General features: G+C 39.2%; 1 protein-coding gene across 24 annotated transcripts in view; it reads left to right on the top strand.

Annotated features, from left to right (window-relative positions):
- Positions 1-20,662, top strand: part of LOC100740564 (MAP7 domain-containing protein 1) — a 199,446-nt gene that overhangs the window by 163,279 nt on the left and 15,505 nt on the right. For 11 of the 24 annotated variants that reach the window (XM_012393516.3, XM_024372145.2, XM_012393513.3 and 8 more), the window contains 3 exons: positions 11,522-11,590; positions 18,950-19,009; positions 20,440-20,508. In XM_012393516.3, coding sequence (XP_012248939.1) covers positions 11,522-11,590; positions 18,950-19,009; positions 20,440-20,508 — 198 coding nt within the window. The remainder of the gene's footprint in view (positions 1-11,521; positions 11,591-18,949; positions 19,010-20,439; positions 20,509-20,662) is intronic. The other 13 variants (XM_033324496.1, XM_012393511.3, XM_033324501.1 and 10 more) reach the window with 3 other exon arrangements.

Raw genomic sequence — 20,662 nt, 5'->3', positions numbered from 1 at the left:
GTTCACAGCCCACGTTCTCACGTACCACAGTGTAGCATTTGAATGAGGATTTGGGACAAAGATAAAAAAGAAATGCATATAATCTGAATGTGTACATTTTCCTGAAACTAAATAATCAGAGGATCCGAGGTGGGTAGAAGTCTGTTTATCAAATCTTTGTTGGTATTTTTCCTATTTTTTGGCTCAGTTGAAACAGCTTGAATATTTGTTTCTTTGTCTAACTACACACGATGTCGTTTGAGTAAATCTCTCCATTTTTGCATAAGTGTAATGCGGAAATAATTTATACTTCCATTCTGTTCTGTCAGATATTGTGCTGACATTTAGTAAAGAACAGAGCTTTTGTGTAACTTTTAAACTTTTCTCGGAACAAATGTGATCAGAAATGCACTCTTGATGCAAGTTGCGATTACGAGTGGATTTCACTGAAAGAAATAAAGAACGCGCAGTGTACCAGTTTGTAGCGGAAAAGGATTATGTAGCAATGTAATACAATATCTTTCTGACACAGAACAATCAAAATTGCAGGATGGTTTGAACCTTCCTTTTTAAATCGCACTTTAAAAAGAGATAGAAATTTTTAAATTGCCAATTAAAGTTATACATATCTTTACTATAATTCTCCATATTTTTAAAGTGTAACAGACACTAATTAAGAAGAACTAACAAACAAGAATGTATAACGAATGAACGAGCAATTTTCGAATGATTAGATTTTCATGTGCAAACGATGTTTACTAGTCCTCTGTCGACTTTTTGGGGAACTACTCTTTTATCTTTTATATTATTTACATACAAACTGATAATATCATCGAATAATAAGATCAAAATCGAACAGTGGACTATTTCGATTTTTGTCCACTGCATGCCACCCGGTTATCCTTCTGACGAGGATACTCTCCTTAGAGACAACCATTCGCGCGACTTGAGCCACACCGACGAGTAATGGCGGCTTGTTCGCTCGCACGAGTAATAATCTCCTTCATCCATCCATTGAAATTACTGCCTAGCCTTCGTTGGAATTACGAGCTCTCAGTTTTCATTATCGTGCCACGGCAATCCACGATAGTGACGTTTTAATAGCTTGGATCTCCGTACGGTGGATGGGAGATCGACCGAAGAACGATTTCTCAAAGGATACGGAGACGAAGAAAGGGGCGACGAGCGCTTAGACGAGAAACTCAGCTAAAGAGCCGAGTTCGATAAAACGATTTTTTCTTTAAAGTCTCCCTGCTTCGTTCGACGTCGATTTCCATTTGTCTAGAGATTCAGTGGAGTCTCGCTTATCCGGCTTGTATAGAACCGAACACCTCTGACTAGTTGCTACAATATGTATCTTTTATCATTTACCGGTTAATGAAAAAAATGAACACATGTATGTTCATTGTTTTATATATATGTCGGAGGAGAGTCAGGAATAGGGTTGTGGGCGTTTGATAAATCTGCACTGGACTTAGCCATCGCTATGGTATAACCAAGGTACGATTTATTAACACGAGTATGGATACTACAGACTTGACAATCAACAGCGGCGATTAGGCACTCGCGACACTAATGATAATGGTCTTAGGTTTGATAACGAATCCACGGTCAACGGGATGATAGATATATTATACTTGCTCACAAAATCTAACTCAAACGTGTAATACTCACAGATCGTAAGGCGCTACCCTCTTCGTCGATGAGATCGCAAGAAAGAATGACTTTTCGTCCCAATGATGGGGTGTGTCTAAGGACACGAGATCATCGGATTCGTCGAGTATAGCCCTCGTTCAGAAAGTGAGGGAATTTGAGACGAAGACTGCCTGTCCGTTTGAAGAACCTTAATTAACAAAAACATAGGTTTTATAGCGGGTCCTCAGGCTAGCTGAACTTGTGCTGTGTAAGTGCATCAACATCTGGTACTCATTTTGTCCGAAAGAACCGTTGGAATGTTTTACTGTCAAGTACCTCTATAAGCAACTAAAGGACAAGCTAAAACAATTCTATTGGCTCCACAAGCCGACCTAAAAAAAACTTTATTGGCTCACGGGCCGACGCTCCAAACTAAACATACAGAATAAAATTACCCTCTACAAGACCGTAATAAAACCTGTCTAGACCTACGGAATCCAACTATGGGGAACAGCAAGTAACTCCAACATTGAAATGCTTCGACGCTTCCAATCGAAAACGCTAAGATCCTTAATTGATGCACCTTGGTATGTTACCAACGAAACAATACATCGCCACCTCAAGATACCCACAGTCAAAGAGGAAATAGCAAAATATAGCGACAGATATAGCAAAAGAGTCAACAAACACCGAAACCCCCTAATCACTGGACTACTTGATACGTCGGACCAGATCCGCAGGCTGAAGAGACACTACCCGCTAGACCTAAACGATAGATTCGATTGGTTACTTAAATTAAGTAATATTTATTCATTTATAATACCTACTTACAAATTATACTTATCTATAATAAGTATTAACTTATTATAAATAATTAGTCATGTTACTGCGCCACGCCAGAAAAATTACTGAAAATTCTCAACGCGAGAATTGATTGTAAATTTTAATAAACATAAAAAAAGTGTGAAAAAAATTAACTTTCCCGTGTCTTCCCGTAGTAAACAATAAATTTTAGAAACGATTCAGTAAAGAGATGTTTGTTCGGTCGGAAGGACCTTAGGTAGCAAATTACTGAGATTTATGATGGGTCCTTAAGACTATTGAGGGTACGCAGTAAGGATGAGCGGACATCTGGTTCCCCTCTTGCCTGCGGTACCTGACCTGGTCTAGGTAGAGTGTTGCCCGACGTAACAATTGGTGTATTGGTACTGGTCAGAAGTTTGGATCCATTTTTCTATCTATAATAAATCTCCTGCTTCTCTTATTAATTTCGAAATAAGTGCTCTGAGATACCAATGGTAATTTTCTTTACTTCAATACGTACTTCGTTGAAAAGTTTTCTGAAGGAATAGAATTCTAAATCAAAGTTTTCTTTAAATTTCCAAGTTTGATAACGATGATCGATAGGTAAAAGGTATACTTTATATATACGTTTACATATATGTGTGTATATGAACTAGAAAAACTGCATTTATGCGTCAATGATATTTCTGGTCAACCCTAATCCAAACCAAGATCGCAATCGGTTAAAGCCGAGCCAGATAACCGAATGTCTACTGTGTTGCGATCTGTAAATCAAGAAACTCGTCTGGGAGAAGTATATAAATTTTTAAACTTCATCGGCTGCTGTAAAGTTCCTCGTAGTATCTTGTTGGTAATATTTAACGCGTCGAGAGTCGAGTCATTATCGTGGCCTAGCCCAGTTCCAATTTACGCCGGCATCATTTACGCCCTCGCGTAATAGCTGCAACGCGTTAATTCCCCCGCAGACGTGCCAGCAAATATTTTTGATAGCTCCCAGTAGGAAATCCATGGTTGCACAGTCGAACGAGTGCATTCAAGTTCCAGAAACTTGGCTGCTATCTGTACGTTCGTTTCGACGATGTATTAAGCGCCAGGATAACAAAGTTCTCCGTGCTATTGCAGCAGCACTTAGAACGCTTAACTTATGATTTTACTCAGATATCCTGAGTTTCTTGTTTACGATGTTTTTAAAGGAAACAGCATTTCTCTTCTGTTTGGAATTTAAATCAAACGTATATTGACCAAAGTTTAGTCTATCGTTAATTTAATATTTCAGTGGAAAGACTTAAAATTGGATGTATCAATTAAATTGTTGTATTATTGTTTTTTATTAATTTAGTATTCCAACTGTTCGAGGGAGATAATAACAACATTTCTAAAATTCTTAGAATACAAAAATTATCCTCCATCGTACTTCTGCAAGAATAATACGCATATTTAGGTTAAACGGTCACTTAGCTGTTACCCTAGTGTTGATGAAAATTCCAGCAGTTTATTCAACGAATTAACATAATAACACGAGCAATTGGCACGATCATTAGCGAGGGAATTGTCGAGAAGCAAAATTGGCATCATCAAAGGGATTCATAGCAAATAGACGAATGCCCCGATTATACACGAATGTTTTCATATATCCACCCTGAACACTATCTAAATATGCGATACGTGGGGAATTATAATCAGGACGAATTGTATTATTAATCTGTCCTGGGAAACTAGTTGGTAGTTGGTCCTTTCCAAGTACAAATTTATTTATGGACCATCACTCAGGATAATATTTCGTTAAATTCTCCGTCAATTTCCGGCGAATCGATTTATCCCTCGACGAAATGATCAATCTTCTTCGTCGTTCACGACGCAGGCGACTTCCGCACCACTGACTTGGCGAACTTCCCCGGATAATGGCGGAGAAGAACTGGCCAAGGATAGAAATGTCGAAGTTCGCCGCGGAGCTCACCTGCATGCAGATCCTATATGTGGAAACGATATAGCGCGGTGATAAAATCAGGGGTTACTTTTGAATATTGAAACATTAGTCGGAGACATTTTTGGAGAGCTTAAGGATCTCTGCGAGAATTGTTTCTTGCTGTTCCTTTTAAAACCACGCATCCTAATCTTCGATAACTACAAGTTAATCGAGAGACTCGTAACAAAATGTGTCGTCGTTAAGTTTCTCCACGTTTTTGATTTTAGGTTCTAGCTGTCGAAAGCAAAACTCATAACATAGTAGAATCGATATGATTGATTTTGACTTATTGTCCAAGGAAACTGAACTGGTTTTGCTAAAACAGTCTATGTCACGAGACCCGTAACTTCATGATTTAATAAAATGCAATTCTTCTACGATATAAGTAAAAATACACTTATAGCAATTGTATCGTACAGTCAATATCTTATTAAGGAGGATTGACATCTTCTATTAAACAACAGAACTTAAAGATACTAAAATCTTCTATTATTTTCTTGGAAAAGTACAAGCATGAACAAAGTCCAAGGTTGTTTCTATTATGAGCCTTTCAATTTTTGCTAATACAATTATTGGCAACTGTTTTTCAGTAAGAAGTGAAAAGTATTTAATTCCATATAGATTCAATGAAAGATTGTAAGAATGTTAATTCGCAGATAGTTTTTGCAGTCCAAAATTCAAGTTGCTTCTACGTAAAATGTACTCTGTACTCGACACGGCTATACCGACCGGTTGTCTCTTAAAATTCTAATTTGTAACCACATTATATCGTTTCCGCCTGCTCTCCATTTGTATACGAAAGGGTTGTTCAACTAACGTGGTTCATTTTCGATAAACTAACCTATTTCTGTATGGTCGGCGTTCATCGATGAACATCGTATCTTTGGTAACGAAATTTCAATGGACAAGAACGAGGCTTTCCCGTTTCATAGAAATTTTATAAAGGGTGGTGGTTTCGCCATGATGGCTACTTCGACATGGCCACGGCCGGAACGGAAATTAATTAATGTTTAATGTTCGCTGAATCGCCTAACAAACTATTAACTTGCACGAGCGTGGCACAAAATCGCATAATTAACTTTTAGCGACAAAATCCTTGGCGATTACACGGAGTTTATGCAGTGTGCGACGCTACGCGGAGAAGCTCGTTTCACAAACGATCGAGATCGATTGAATCGAACAACTCGTATCCATGGTAGCCCGATCAATTGACCGCTTTCTGATTTCGCTGTACGTACAACACACCCTTGGACGATGTGCAAAATGTTGAACGCGTCAGCGGATCGTTTTCGCCAGCGATATACACGCGTGAACGAGTACGAAACCCCGAATCGATTGCCAGAGAAATGACCCGCGAAGTGTAACCTGTTCAACGAAATTACGTTATTATACGCTACAAACCTTGAAATCACCGGCTTCGACAGCTATCTTCTAGTCAGAGGCTTATATTTAACACTTTAAGAAGATATAATGGTTGTAGTATCTTTTTTAAAGAGAACTTTATGGTGAGGAGAATAGTACGGATTCTTTTGCATGGTACAACCAGATTTGGAATTTTTATGTACTTATTTTGATATATGGCACAGAGAATGCATGTAATATGCAAGAATATACTACATATGTATAAGATTTTTAAAATATTGTACGTCCCTCAAAGAAAATGCACTCGAGGCATGAAAGCAAGAGACATACTCTGTATGTTTCCCTTCTATGCAATTTGTTGTATATATATGTAGATATAGATAATAAATTTATACTTGTGTTTGCTTATCTTGGTTAATAAAGAAAATAACTCATGCTTTATTTTGAAAAATTACATTGAAGAAGGTAAGCTTTACTAGGATGTAGTCAATCAGACCTGCGTATTCCTTTCAATGTGCCCTCCTCTTGTGCGATGCACAATTACTGATATTTAACGAGTGAGAAATCTCTATTCAAATTCCACTTCTTCGAGTGTATAATGTATAAAACTATGAATTTGCATAAACACCGGCGATCTAAATAGAATGTACAAGTGCCTTCTATAACACGAGCAAAATGTTTAGCAAATAGAAATTGGCAGAGTACTTGGAAATGCTTTGCGACGATTACCGATCGAGAGCAACGGCGTTCACAATGGAAGAACGCAGCGGGGAAAGTGACGAGTGAAAACTGTTACGTCGTTGGGTAATCGTTTCATCAGCTTACAATATACGTACGTACAATATATAAAAACGAAACTAGCGCGCAGGTTGCGTAAAAACGTTCCCGACGATATTTACATGGCTAATTTCACATGGTGGAAAAATAATTGGAACGTGGCTCGCGGTCTGTCTGCCGGAAAGCTGAATTTCTCCGTTGAAAGTGTTTATTAGCAGCTTGGAGAGAGAGGGGATTAATGAAGACACAGTTAATAAGCTTGTTAGCAACGTGGGCGAAAGACGCAGGCATCGTGATAGTTAGTCTTATATGCAGAGTCAATGGATGCTCCGGCATAAAGGCAGCCATTCTCTACGTTGTGTCTCTCTCTCTCTCTCTCTCTCTCTCTCTCTCACGAGTAACTTTGATGAATAGTTAACCACGAGTGGTCGACGCAAGCACAGCACTTGACGACATTTAGAGACATGCGACCTAACAGGGTGAAAAGGAAACCGAATATCAGCGGAGAATTTGTAATAAACTTTACTCTGTAAGATAGTTTCTGGTGGAATTTTCGTCTGAAAAATTATAAATTGGACAGTCTGTTTCTTCATCTGAAAAAGCAACAATTGAACACCTTTTTTTTCTCTCTCTTTTTTTTTATTTATTTGTTGAAATTACAATCAATTCTCGCGTTGAGAAAATTGAACACCTGATGGGAAAAATAGAAATTCTGACGACGAAAGAAAAGAATTCTAATATGGAATAGTTGAAAGATGAACAACCTGGTAGATTCGAAGATAGATAGAAGATAGTCTTTTGAAAATAGGTGACAAAACCACAAGATTTTGTAAAAAAACGAATAATATTAGTTTCATTGTTACGTTAACTTGATTAATATAACTAACGTTATTAATATTTTTTGTAATGTTCAAGAGATTAATTACATCAGTCGAGCCTTTATATATGTTGGAGATGAAAGGACATCGGGGCTTCCCTTTTGGAATGTTGGGAAAGACCCTAACTAAAATTAAGTAATAAAACTAAGAAATAGTTTTAATGTTCTAATCCGATTTTATGACGATGGGCTTGGGCTCGAAGTGACATAGCGGGTCACTGAACGGTCACGGAAGGGTCGTGTACCTGACAGAGGTATGGAATAATTATATAGCTCTCCTTAAAACCAAAAAGAGGTGGGGAGAAGAATATATAAGGGAAGTTTCACTTGGACTGCAGATCAGTTCATTCAGATAAGTTTTACTGGTACGTGGAGTCATACGTGTATCACAACTCATTCGTCATCCTCGTCATTACATGTGGCATTTTATCTGTGTGAACGAATATCAGCAACCGCGATGGTAAATTTGATTGAAGATTCATCACAAAATTCCAACCTTAACCCGATGTCAGAAGTTGGATTAGGATTTGTGGTAACAACGCAACAGCTCGCGACCATTATGCGCGAGTTAACGCAGCCGAGAGAGCAAAAATCGAGTGTGGAACTTAAAGAATTATCGCTACCGCGTTTTAACCCAGAAATCGCGGGTGCCGACCCGGCTGCATGGTGTGCAACTGTCGGTCTACTCCTGGAGAGAAGGTCTGTACAAAACGGTGATTTATTCACCACTATGAGTCGTGCCCTAGAAGGCACTGCAGCACATTGGCTTAAACAAATGCCAGTCCGGGGAGGCCTTACTTGGTCAAGATTTAAGAAACATTTTCTTGCTCATTTTGGCGAGAAAGAGACGCCAACTTCAACACTGATGAAGATGTTTGATGAACCACCACTAGAAGACGAAAGCACGGGAGCTTTCGGCATTCGTCTTCGTTCTTTCCTGCAGTCGCGGTGGAAAGATTTAACTATGGCTGAAGTAATCAACGCCTGCGTCCTTTTTCGATTGACTTCACACGACCAACGGGTTGAACAAATAGCGCTTACGAGTGAAGTCAGGACCGCGGACCAATTCCTAACTGAAATGAATGCTCTCTCCTATGCGAAGAAGAGGCAGGAGCCTTCATCGGAGAATCCACCGGCAGACCCTGAAATTAAACGAAGCAGCCCATCAGACCGCCGGGTTAGGGACTACCAATGTGAGAACCTCGGACATGAAGTGACCAAGTGCCGCAGGAAGATAGAATTGGAGCCGAAAGACACACAAAGATCAGAGGAGAACCAAGTGGCCACATCGTCGAAGGTGTCATGCTTCAGGTGTAACGAGGAAGAACATATTTCGCCTAATTGCCTGTGTTTGTGGAAAAGAAACTATAATTCCCATAATAAGCATCGAGTTACGTTCTGCGTGGTGGAACCCCCGACTAGTAAATTAAGCCATCTGGGTGAGTCGTTCCATCTTACTTCGATTCTGGAGCCGAATGCTCGTTAATTAAAGAATCCGCAGCCTCTAAATTTTCCGACAAAAGAAAGACTGATCTAGTAGTAATGCGAGGAGTAGGAAATACTTGTGTTAATAGTACGTCTCAGATTTTGTCCACTGTATGTATTAACGGTTTTACATTGGAGATAACTTTCCACGTCCTTGCCTTGATAGTTACTTAAAATATGATGTCATGATCGATCGCGAAATTTTAAGCCAAGGTTTTGACGTAAATATTACACAAAATAGCCTCGTTATTGCCAAAGCAAAGATAGTTAATGCCTGTAGTAAAACCGCGGAAGACGAAATCAATATTAATGATGTTGACACTGATGTAATTGATAACGATAAAAATCTCTATTCTCGAAAATTTAAAAAATTCTTTCATTTCCCACGTGCTCGCGTAAGTACGGGCCGGTTAGAAAGGCGTAGTAGCTCACCGTTCGCGAACCCTATGTTACTCGTGAAGAAAAAGGATGGCTCGGATAGATTGTGTGTCGATTTTCGAGAGCTAAATAAAAATACGGTCGCGGATCGGTATCCCTTACCCCTTATTGCTGATCAAATCGCGAGATTGCAAAACGCGAGATACTTTATTAGCCTGGACATGGCCAGCGGGTTTCACCAGATTCCCATTTATTCTAATTCGACAGAGTATACAGCGTTCGTTACCCCCGATGGTCAATACGAATACATAACGATGCCGTTTGGGTTGAAAAATGCACCATCTGTTTTTCAGAGGGTCATTCTAAATGCCTTAGGCGACCTTGCTTATTTGTACGCTGTTGTTTACTTGGATGACGTCCTAATTATCGCCGACTCGATAGACCAAGCTTTAGAAAGATTGGATACCGTATTAAATACCCTCGTAAACGCCGGATTTCCTTTTAATTTTTCAAAATGTTCTTTTCTAAACACATCGGTACTCTATTTGGGATATGTAATTCAGAATGGAGAAGTTCGTCCCAACCCGGGTAAAATACAAGCCTTGAGTTCGTTACCTGCACCAACGACCGTCACACAGCTTAGGCAGTTCATAGGTTTAGCTTTGTACTTCCGGAAATTCGTTCCTAAATTTTCACAGGTAATGAAACCCCTGTACGCGCTTACTTCCGGTAATAAAAATATAACTTGGACGGATAGGCATGAAAAAATAAAGCAGAAGGCAATTTCCGTCCTGACCGACGCACCGGTGTTAATGATATTTGACCCGAACTATCTGATAGAACTTCATACTGACGCTAATTCGGATGGATATGGGGCTATTTTAATGCACAAGATTGAAGGTAAAAATAGGGTAATAGAATATTACAGTAAAAGAACTAGCCCTGCGGAATCTAAGTATCATTCCTATGAACTAGAGACGTTAGCAGTTGTAAAGCATTTCCATCACTATCTACACGGACGAGAATTTCTTATTGTCACAGGGTTTACAGGTGGTGGGCTTACCTACAAACTTTTACCTTTGACATTATGTATCGGGAAAGCAAACGAATAGCCTACGTAGACTTCTTTTCGCGGAACCCCGTAAAATACAAAGAAAAGACAGAACTCTCTGCTTGCCCATTGTCCCAAGAGGTTTTAGGTGGTCCGTTATTAACCATGTGCACCAGTCCATTATGCACTTAGGTTGGGATAAAACGCTTGAGAAACTGTATGAGTATTACTGGTTCGAAGGAATGACGAAGTATGTTCGTAAATTCGTAGAGAACTGTCATGCTTGTCAAGTTTCGAAGGCAAGTTCAGGTAAAATACAAGCTGAATTACATCTTATACCTAAGATCAGCATACCTTGGCATACAGTTCACATGAACATAACTGACAAACTAAGCGGTAAAAGTGATTCGAAAGAATATGTCATTGTTTTAGTCGACGCATTCACTAAATTCGTATATCTGCATCATACTCGTAAAATAGATTCCCTTAGTACTATTAAAGCACTTAAGTGCGCTATACTTTTATTCGGAAATCCTTGCCGGATAATAGCGGATTAGGGGAAATGCTTTACGGGTAAAGGATTCCAAGATTTCTGTAAAGGTAAACTCATTGAACTCCACTTAATCTCAACCGGTGCGAGTAGGGCCAACGGACAGGTAGAACGTATTATGGGTACGGTTAAAAATATGTTTACGATAGTAGAAACGACCGGGGGGTCATGGCAGTGAAGTGACATAGCTGGTCACTGAACTGTCACGGGACGCGTATACCTGACAGAGGTATGGAATAATTATATAACTGTGCTTAAAAACAAAGAGAGATGGGGAGAAGAATATATAAGGGCAGTTCCACTTTGACTGCAGATCAATTCATTCAGATAAGTTTTACTTGTACGTGGAGTCACATACGTGTATCATAACTCATTCGTCATCCCATTGACCGTGGATTCGTTATCGAACCTGAATTCGTTGTCATCAATATCTCGACCATTCGATCACACGCGCAAAATTTCAACCTTAACCCGACATATATATTACAGTCGTTAATTGTTAATTTACGTTAATGCACTTATTAATAAAAAATCAGGCTTGCATGTACTTTAATCGATACAAACCGCCTATCGCACATTAATTGCGCTAAAAATCGAATCGTCATATTGAACGATGTAACAATAGTCGGTCAATTAAAACGAATAATTTTGTTACAGCTGGAGCCGCTTCTGAGGAAACTAACCAAAGGTCCAGTTCTGCACACAATCGCCACTCTCTCACGAAGGGTAAGCAATCAAAAATTGACAAATCGCCACGATATATTAGAATCATGGCACGACTGTATCCAATCGATCAACATCGTTGCGATGCTATATCGCTTCTCTCCTTTTTCTTGTTATCTCGTTCGCACACGTTTCCACAAATGTTACGAGAATTTTATACACTTCATGCATGATCGTTCATACTTATATATACGTGTACGTGTTAGTTAGGAAAGGCCATTTAGGATTTCGTATCGCATGTCGGTGGAAAAGTATCATTACGTTTTCGTTTTATCGCGGAAGCTTCTGGCAAATATTCCTATTGCAACGCTGCTATCGCACAACAGCCACGGATGGTCTTTCTCGTTGATCAGTGGCTGTAAATTCGTGAATAGGAGCCGTTCGTTGCAAATAAACTGGTACGAAGGTCGTAGTTGTTATTTTCTATTAAAAACCGACAGTAAAGCAAAGCTTTGACGAGGTATTCGGTTGAGTGATAGTTATGAAATATAATAATGTTTCCTCCTGAATTATCCAGCTAAGAAATCGAGTCGTCTTTCAAGATAATTCTCAGTTTTTACCATCCTCGAATCGAAACGTATCTGGTGAATATGCGATTCAAATACGACCGAAAAAAAAATACATAGAAAGTTCGACAGAAATAAATAGAAAAAACGATGTCGTGTTCTATTGTGGAAAATGAAAAGCGACATACCACGAGACACCCTGGTGGAGTCGAATAAAAAATCGTTCCGCGTATCGATCTATAAATGTGGAATCCACATCGTGGATCCGTGCGCTTCTGGTCAACGCCAGATAACAAACGCAATATCTGCACACACTGTGAAACGACAAATGGATTTAATAACGTTTTAATCCTATCGACTGATCTTCGCCGCAAATCTCAGCTCGCGCTCGAAAAGCCAGAAGTTTAATCAGCTGTGACAGAAGCGTCCATGAAATTGATAATAACGTGTGCATTTGTTTGGAAGAATACCGAAATATCAGTGACCGTACGCAGGTCTGAAAAATTCGTTCCACCGGCGAGCCTAGAGAGATTTGTTCCAAATGTTTACTCGCCCGAACTTTCGATTCGACGACAGATCGCGACAAAAGCGTTTCTAATCAAAAACGTCCGCAAAGTGGAAACACACGTGTAAATAGAGCCACTCTGCGTGTTAAATACTGCAAAGAGATTAACGATCCATGGCAGCAAACTCAGGTAATTGATCGTTATACGTATACTGGGTGTTTCCTGGCGAATAATAAATTTCTTTAGCGTGTTCAGAATGTTATTCCAAGTAAAAATGTTACATGCATCATTGGCTGATTCGAGTTCGTTCTTGAGATATGGAAGATGTATTAATATTATATATCAGCCGTAATAATCAGCCATAATTTACATGTATTGTTAAGTAGTCCTGTTTCCATTCACAGCGTGAATATCAACAATGCTAATTATCCAACTGCTGATGTGTATCATGTTTTTCATTTCATGCACACTTGATTCGATACACCTGGTAGAAAAAGATCAATCCTTATACAGGCAACCAAGATACTATTGTTATCCAACGAGTACATAAATAAAATTGAACTTTAATATACAATATCCAAATTTCAAACTTGTATATAAATTTCTATTTAATAATATCTGAGAACAAGAGTCCGGAGCGATTTCGTAATATTTTCACTGGAACGTAACAAATTCTTAAAAGCAATATAGAAATGGATACCCGTGAGTACTCGGTTGCTCGTAGTAGAATTAAATGCAATTTCGTAGAATTGCAAATAAATAATTAAACGAAGCTTAAGTCCAGACTTGAATAAATGGAACCATGGTTATGTAACATTTTTTACTTAAAATAATATTCTGGACATGCTGCCAAAGTTTGTCGGTTCCGGCGTGAAGCCAACCTGTATGCGTTTTATCGTACATAATACAAATTTTATCCTCTGGCTGTTCGTACATTGTATACCCGCGATATTTCCACGGAGATGCGATAAAGGGGTGGTAGATGAGGGGGTGGGGAAAATTAAAGGATTTTGTTTTGCTGATAACGTTATTAGAGGTGTGCTCGCGGAATATTCAGCCAGGTGTTAAACGCGAGGACAATTATCAGTGCTTGAGGTCAGAAACAGAAACGAAGTCGCACGGAATCGTTGCACACGCGAGGCTCGTTCGCTCGTTAAATATTAGTAGAACACTCTGGTGGCGCTAGGATGAGAAAGCAGGACAATTTCGATCGTCACCAGCAGACTCCCGGCGAGCCTCCATTAAAATGGAATACGAGCCACTCGACGCATTGCATTTAAACGTGTGCACATGTGTGCCGACCGGGTGAAACTGAATTCAACAAATTCACGGGTGCTCGGCGAATAGGAGCTACTTTAACATAGCTCAAGGCCGTTGCTACCGGGTTCGCATCCGCAAGTGTATGTTTCTCGCGTTTTCTCATTCGTGAGATTCATTCCATTTTTAAAATCGTTGAATTTCCAATCGTTGGCCATTGTCAAGAAAGAAAATTAAATGTTTAAAATTTGCAATTACTACTAGTCGATGAGATATCGTTGAATTCGATTGAAATAATAAACGAACAGCGTTGAGTGGCACGAGATATTAAAAGCAGGATGATTCTTGACGCAATGACATTAAAAACGAAAATGACGAATCTCGAACGCCGGATCGGCCGGTGATAATTGGCTATGTAAATTAATTCTATTGCTTTAGATTTATCCAATTGTAATAACTATTTTCTAGTACTGTTCTGATACTGTATTGTAACAATTTATCATTATTTACGCGTAATTTATTTGTGACGTATAATTACCTTATTCAATGATCCGTAATTATATATTACATAATTAGCTTATACATATACACGTAGACTACGAATAAAATTTCAATTTTATTCAAAAGAGGGCGAAATTAATTTATACGCGTAATAAATCACCGATCATTGGCTTGTATTCGTGAAAAGAAGCGGATACTTCTTGGTATTGTGTATATATTACTCGAGAAGTAGCTTGAGCATTATACCGATGCGACAGAAGAGAGGAATAGCTGAAGGAGCAAGGATAGAAGAAAAGGTGGTTGAAGTGGAGAGGCAGTCGACTCGAGAAGAGCACAGGAAAATAGTAAGAACGATGCGCTAAGGTAGATGGGTAGAACAGATTCCTATTGTTTTCCGACCCACTTCCTAACGTTGGAAGATTAACAGAGTCCCTTGCCTGTATCTACTGACAGATTTTTCAACGTACAGCCTGCGAGATACTTTCGCGACCTTGCCAGTGCGGAAATAGGAACATATTGACCTAAAGAACCGCATTTCAACGAGTTATAGCTTGATATGACCGAATTATCGTTTTCAACATCTTCGATGGATCATTTTTATACACTGCGTTTATTTATCAACCAATGGATTATGGATTTACGATTGAAGCAATTCCGAATTTCGAAATGGACACGACTAGGAATTTCGATGCATACATTTCTTCGATATCATTTTGATATGATATCTATTTGCCTCAAATTGGTTTCCTCTTTGAATAAAAACTTCGAATCTAAGGACCATTGTAACTGGAAATAATTTGCGTGAAAGTATTCCGGAATATTAACCAAAGAGAGGCGTCTAAAGAGAGGGAAAGAGGGGGATTGGGAAAAGGCTTTTGTGTGCACGTATGCATTTTCCACCTTCTGAAGATCCAAGATAACACCCGCTACGTTGTTTCATGCAGCGTTACGTTGCATTGTAACGTAGCGATTCAGCGAAGCGCATTCCTATTGACAACAACAATAGACTAGTGTATACGGGTGTTCAATTGGCGATGCGTTCTTTGTCATTTCTTTTTCCACGGAAGAAAATAGCGTGTCTTTCTGTCGCTCGGTTAAAGAACACGCGTACCTTTTTATTTGCACTCTCTGAAATTGCTTCTTCGCGAAGGTAGTCAAAAAAGAAAAAAAAAAAAAGAAAAAGAAAAGAAACTAAATAGTCGCAACTTATATAGTTTATTTAAGGGGACTGCATCGATTATAGCCAGGATTATTTGTCGACCTATTTTCGCATAAGCTCGTACTTTGTAAAGATTCATCCGTTTAATTGTTAGCAAACGATTTGGGGTTTTAATTTTTCATCGAGACGAGCATAGAATTGAGAAAAGATCGGAGAAGTTCGCCGTCTTATCGAACTTTCAACGAACTTAAAATCGTTGATAAAGTAACGAAACGGTCGACTGGACGAAGACAAAATCGGTTCTCGATCGAGTAATAAGTTTGCAATCATAGATTGCGGGCTAGTATCCATAGAAAGATTGATAGCTTCCGGTGAAGCTCTAAATCTGCAATGAAACGTTCCCGTAGAGATAAGGGAAATGCTTTTAGAAATGGCTGGGAACTATTGCGGATTCCAGAGCTTTCGGTCCACAATTGGGTTTCTTCAGAGCGAAATTTCAATTCCAACGCGGCCTACGGAACCCGATGAAAAGGCTGGATTTCCATTGTTTTCCGACTCACTTCCAGGCGACGGAAGATTAACAGAGCCGACGTGTGTATATCCACCGCCGAGGGCCTCTCGACGTTTTTCGACCGTTTTCGCGGAAAGCGGAACCCATTGTGACTCGAGACCGCTGTAATTTAAAATCATCGTCGAAAGTTTTTTCCCTCGCAACTTTTTTCCCCTCTTTTTTTCCTCTTCATCTTTCCTCCTTTTTCCCCTCTTTCGCATAATCACTCTGATTTATATACTCGAATATCCAACGAGTTCCTCGAATTTCTAATAGGGACTCGATGCAAATGTTATTGATTCTGGTAACGCGCAATCGATACTTCCCATGAAAAGTAGAGCATTGATATTAATTACGTGTCGTACTTAGAGTGCAGTCTTTCAATATGCCATCTTTTTCTTTCTTTTTTTCGTAATCCGTTGACACGAATTCCATCGACAACCCTCTCCTTTTACGAGACCGCATCCGACAGAACTTTATATCCGTAACATTATCAGTAACGTCGAAACGCTTTCACCCTGTTTCCCCTTTTGGCTTTCCAGGCGTACGTTCCCCGCCTATTTCTATCGCTCTACCGGTAACTCCTCCTGTTCATGCAATGTCTCACTCCCTCTCGCTCGATTCCGCATCCGCATTGCTAATGAAACGTCCAATTACCATCAACGGCTTCCACGAAGCGGTCCACCAAGCTACACATTCTCTCTCTCTCTCTCTCTCTCTCTCTCTCTCTCTCTATCCCTTCCCTTTCGCTCTCACGCCTTTTCCTCTTTTCTGACATTTGCAATCAGCAGCCGGAAACAACATCGGCAGGTAGCAGCAGTTTCCCTCTACCTGACGTTCGATGGAAACGAATCAAACTACCTCTTGCGAGCTTCCCGGTCATCTTTTTCCCTCCCCTTTCGCATTCCTTTTTTTTAAGCAGCGCGAGGTCGCGAAAATAAGCTACGCGAACTGCAATTAATCAGAATACATCAGGGGCTCTGTGCAATCAATAATCGAATGTAATTCCATTTTACGAGGAGCTGCAACGTCGTGCGCCTATCCTTTTCCAGCTCTTCTCGATCATTCGTTCTTTCCATTGCATCGCGTCGATATGCAATCGGCTATTATCATCGCAACAGTTGAAAAGAATGGAGTCTACCAGAGCAATAAACAGCCAGTCTTGATAATACGAATCGTTGGGAAGGTGGGGACGGAATGCGGAGGATTTAAACAACTTCCAATGATATAATTGACCACGTGATAACGCGAGCTCTTCCATTTCCATTCGCCACTCTCTGTAGACGGTTATCGAGCTGCGATCGTTTAACAAAAGAACACGGCTCTTGTATGCCTTTTTGTAATAATGCGCTGGTCGCCCATTCATCGCCGCTATACGTTTTGCAATTATCAATTATAGTCAACGGCTGCCGCGTTTTTTCCTCACGGCATTTGCAATCAGTCGGCGGAAGAATCGACGTTGGGTGAAACACCACCCCTCTTTCTCTCTATCTCTTTCTCACTTCATCGAATGCAAATCGTCACCAGATGTCGAAAATAAGCGAGCAGGTTTATAATTAACGATCCTCGCAACAACAAATCTGTGACCGAGCATCATTAGAGAAGATTTAATTTCTCGTTTTTCACAATTTAAATTCTCGTTTTCAAAGGTCGATGCGCAAGCTTTGAACAGGTTTCCATCATGAACATTCTCTCGCTGATCCCATCTGTTCCGATGTCGTTATTCTTCATGAACGATAAAAAAAACTTTGGGAAATATTTATGAGATTTTACGTTCTTTTTAATTACGAATATCAGACGTACAAATGTTCGTTCCTTTTCTCTACCCCATTCTTTTTTATCTTTTTTTGTTTTCACCTTATCCATACCATTCATTTTTTTTTATGAAAGAAGATTAAATCTGAATTTGGAATTATGTACTTTCGCATGGCATGAAGCAGAGTAGAGTTCGTCTCTTCGGTGCGCCAGCTTTAGGGATTTTCTTGAATTAAACCTGCGCGCTCCGAATTTTTTAAGCCTTAATCTTGATTTAGTTTCAACCGAGGACAGAATTATTAATATTTCGAGAAAATTATCATACAATTGGAGAGATAATTCACGCGTATCAATGACGATTCTTCCGTATTTTTCTCAAATTTAAGAAATTTCTCGAAGATATGAAAATACGGTTTGATCGGAAAGGACCTAAAGTGGAACACCGGGATTAAATTAATTTTCGTATATTTAGAAGGAAACGAATAAACTGGTAATTTTGATGCTTTTATATTTGAAGGAAATTTGAAGCTACAAAAATGCGCGGATTACACATAATATCAAAAAATATATAAAATATGCAAAGTATAATATCTGGGTCCTCTAGCACAATAATTTGCCAATTCTGTATTAACGAATTGACAAATTTACAAATTTGATCCTACAAACTTCTCTGTTAGAATTGTACAATTTTGTATCGATTAGGATAGTCTGACGATTTGTTATTTGTTTGCGAAACTTCGAAGAAAATTTATTAACATTGGTAATAATTTCGACTCGTGGCTCGTCATATTTCACTAATGACATTAGTTGAATTGTGCAACTGAGTGTTGTTGTAGTAAGTAAAAAGATACTTTATCTAGATTCTATTTCTATAATTGTATTAATAAAAATATGGATTTGCGTATAAAGACATTCACAGACTAGAGATAAATTAAACTAAACTGAATTAAACTGATATGTCTTGAAATATTTTTAACTGATCGGTGTGAAGCAATGCCCAGTAGCGTTCTCTAGTAAATGTAACAAACGCGACAATCAAGGACGCGTTTCAATGGGAATTATAGGGATGGGATAGTCTATTTAAACAAAGAATCCTATAGGAACGAACTTCGAATTTATCTTCCGCAGAACAAACGATGCACTGGTTCGCCCAAATCGGAGGTGACGAAGCCTCTCCCGATTCGTCAGGTAATAATCAGCTTGGTAAATAACGGAGTGTGCTTTGCCAAATTCGACGCTACGTTTGCGCTGAATTTAATGCGTCGCGTAACGAGTGCGTACCTATTAATAGTAATCCCTCGTGGAAATTGGAAATGACCGCATACATCAGCTGCGAGTTTTCCCAGGCACGCGTGTGACCAACTTTCTTCGAGCGTTTCTCTTTATTAATAGTTTGATGTGACATTGACGGAAATTGAGAGAACTAACAAAAACGATTAAGTCGATGGAATATATAATACACCCATAAGAATCATAAAACTTACCGACTTTCTCATTGTATTGATCTTTTCAGGTAATTTGCAGAGAGATTTAAAAAGTCTTGAGAGATAATACATTTTTATGGAATTAATATTTTATTGAATTACGCATGTGTAACTTGTTTCCTTCGATGACTCTTTGTAATAGTATCCAGCTTAATTTTTTGAAAAAAAAACTATTCCTGCTTTTTAGTTAGGAGTCAAAGTAATTTTTGCAAATTTTGGAGACCTGCAACTATTTAGCTTTTCATTATTACTAAACATTCTATGAACGATTCCTTTCTCGAATTTGGAACAATGTTTATCCTAAGCTTGGCATTTAATTATGTATCAAAAACTTGTAATGTATCTCATTCGATGTAATCTAACATAAAGTCACCTTCTATGCCCAGTGTTTTCAGACAGGCAGAAAGAAAGAATTCCATTCATAACTTCATTCTGTATAGAAACTTAAGAACACGGTTTCGCGACGTGAACTCATAACGATAAATCGAATGTTTCCATCCCAAGGTGCGAAACACGCTTTTTACTGCACCCTATTTTTAATAATCGTATTATCCGAGCGAAAGAAACACGTTGGTATCACAGAAAATGGACGGGTTACGTCGGTGAAGCTGGAATACCGTACGAAGAGAGACAGGGAATCTAATAAAGAATTTATTTCATGCGGCCTTGTCACTTCTTTGCCAACTGATAAAACAGCTGCTCGCCGTGGGAAAGGAATATTCGCGTTTACTCGTGGAAATTGATTATCTTCGTAGTGGTAATCGAATCTGTGCGAGAAAATATACCCATGGAGACCGCGATTTCTGACCTTTTTCTCTCCTAATTGTATTTCTTTAATTTCGTTCGGTTCACGACAGAACTTGGACCGAACACGTTTAACACGCGTTCTATCGGAATGAGATGAAAATTCGCATACCGAAACTATCATACGCTAGACATCACGTCGACTGCATGAAGCATGTTTGTTTGAATCGTGTCATTTTGAAGAGTGTCAACCGCTTTAAAGGCATGCATTTGTAGCTGCAGTGTACCCGCAGAACTGTATGCTTGCAGTGCGTCGTGATTACGCGTGTTTTGCTCGTAATACCCGAATCTCACGTGCGTACGCACATGTTCTCGATTTCTTCTCGACAGATGTGAAGCGCCGGCAAAGTCTCTACGACGAGGACTCCCTCGATGGCGATCATCCTAGCGAGAACGAAGGTATCACGTTTTCAAGGGCAGTGTCGAGACTTTTCGTTTTTCACATTTTTCCCTCGGTTGTTTAAACATCGAATGGGCACCAAAACGTTGGCATTTTTCGCGTTGTCTAATCGTAATAATCAATCTTTTGTCTCGTGGCGTACGATCGACTGTA

This window comes from Bombus impatiens, unplaced genomic scaffold (genome assembly GCF_000188095.3).
Source record: "Bombus impatiens unplaced genomic scaffold, BIMP_2.2 scf_3474, whole genome shotgun sequence".
NCBI lineage: Eukaryota > Metazoa > Arthropoda > Insecta > Hymenoptera > Apidae > Bombus > Bombus impatiens.
Note: the sequence above shows the minus strand (reverse complement) of the source record. Positions and strands in the feature narration are given on the sequence as shown.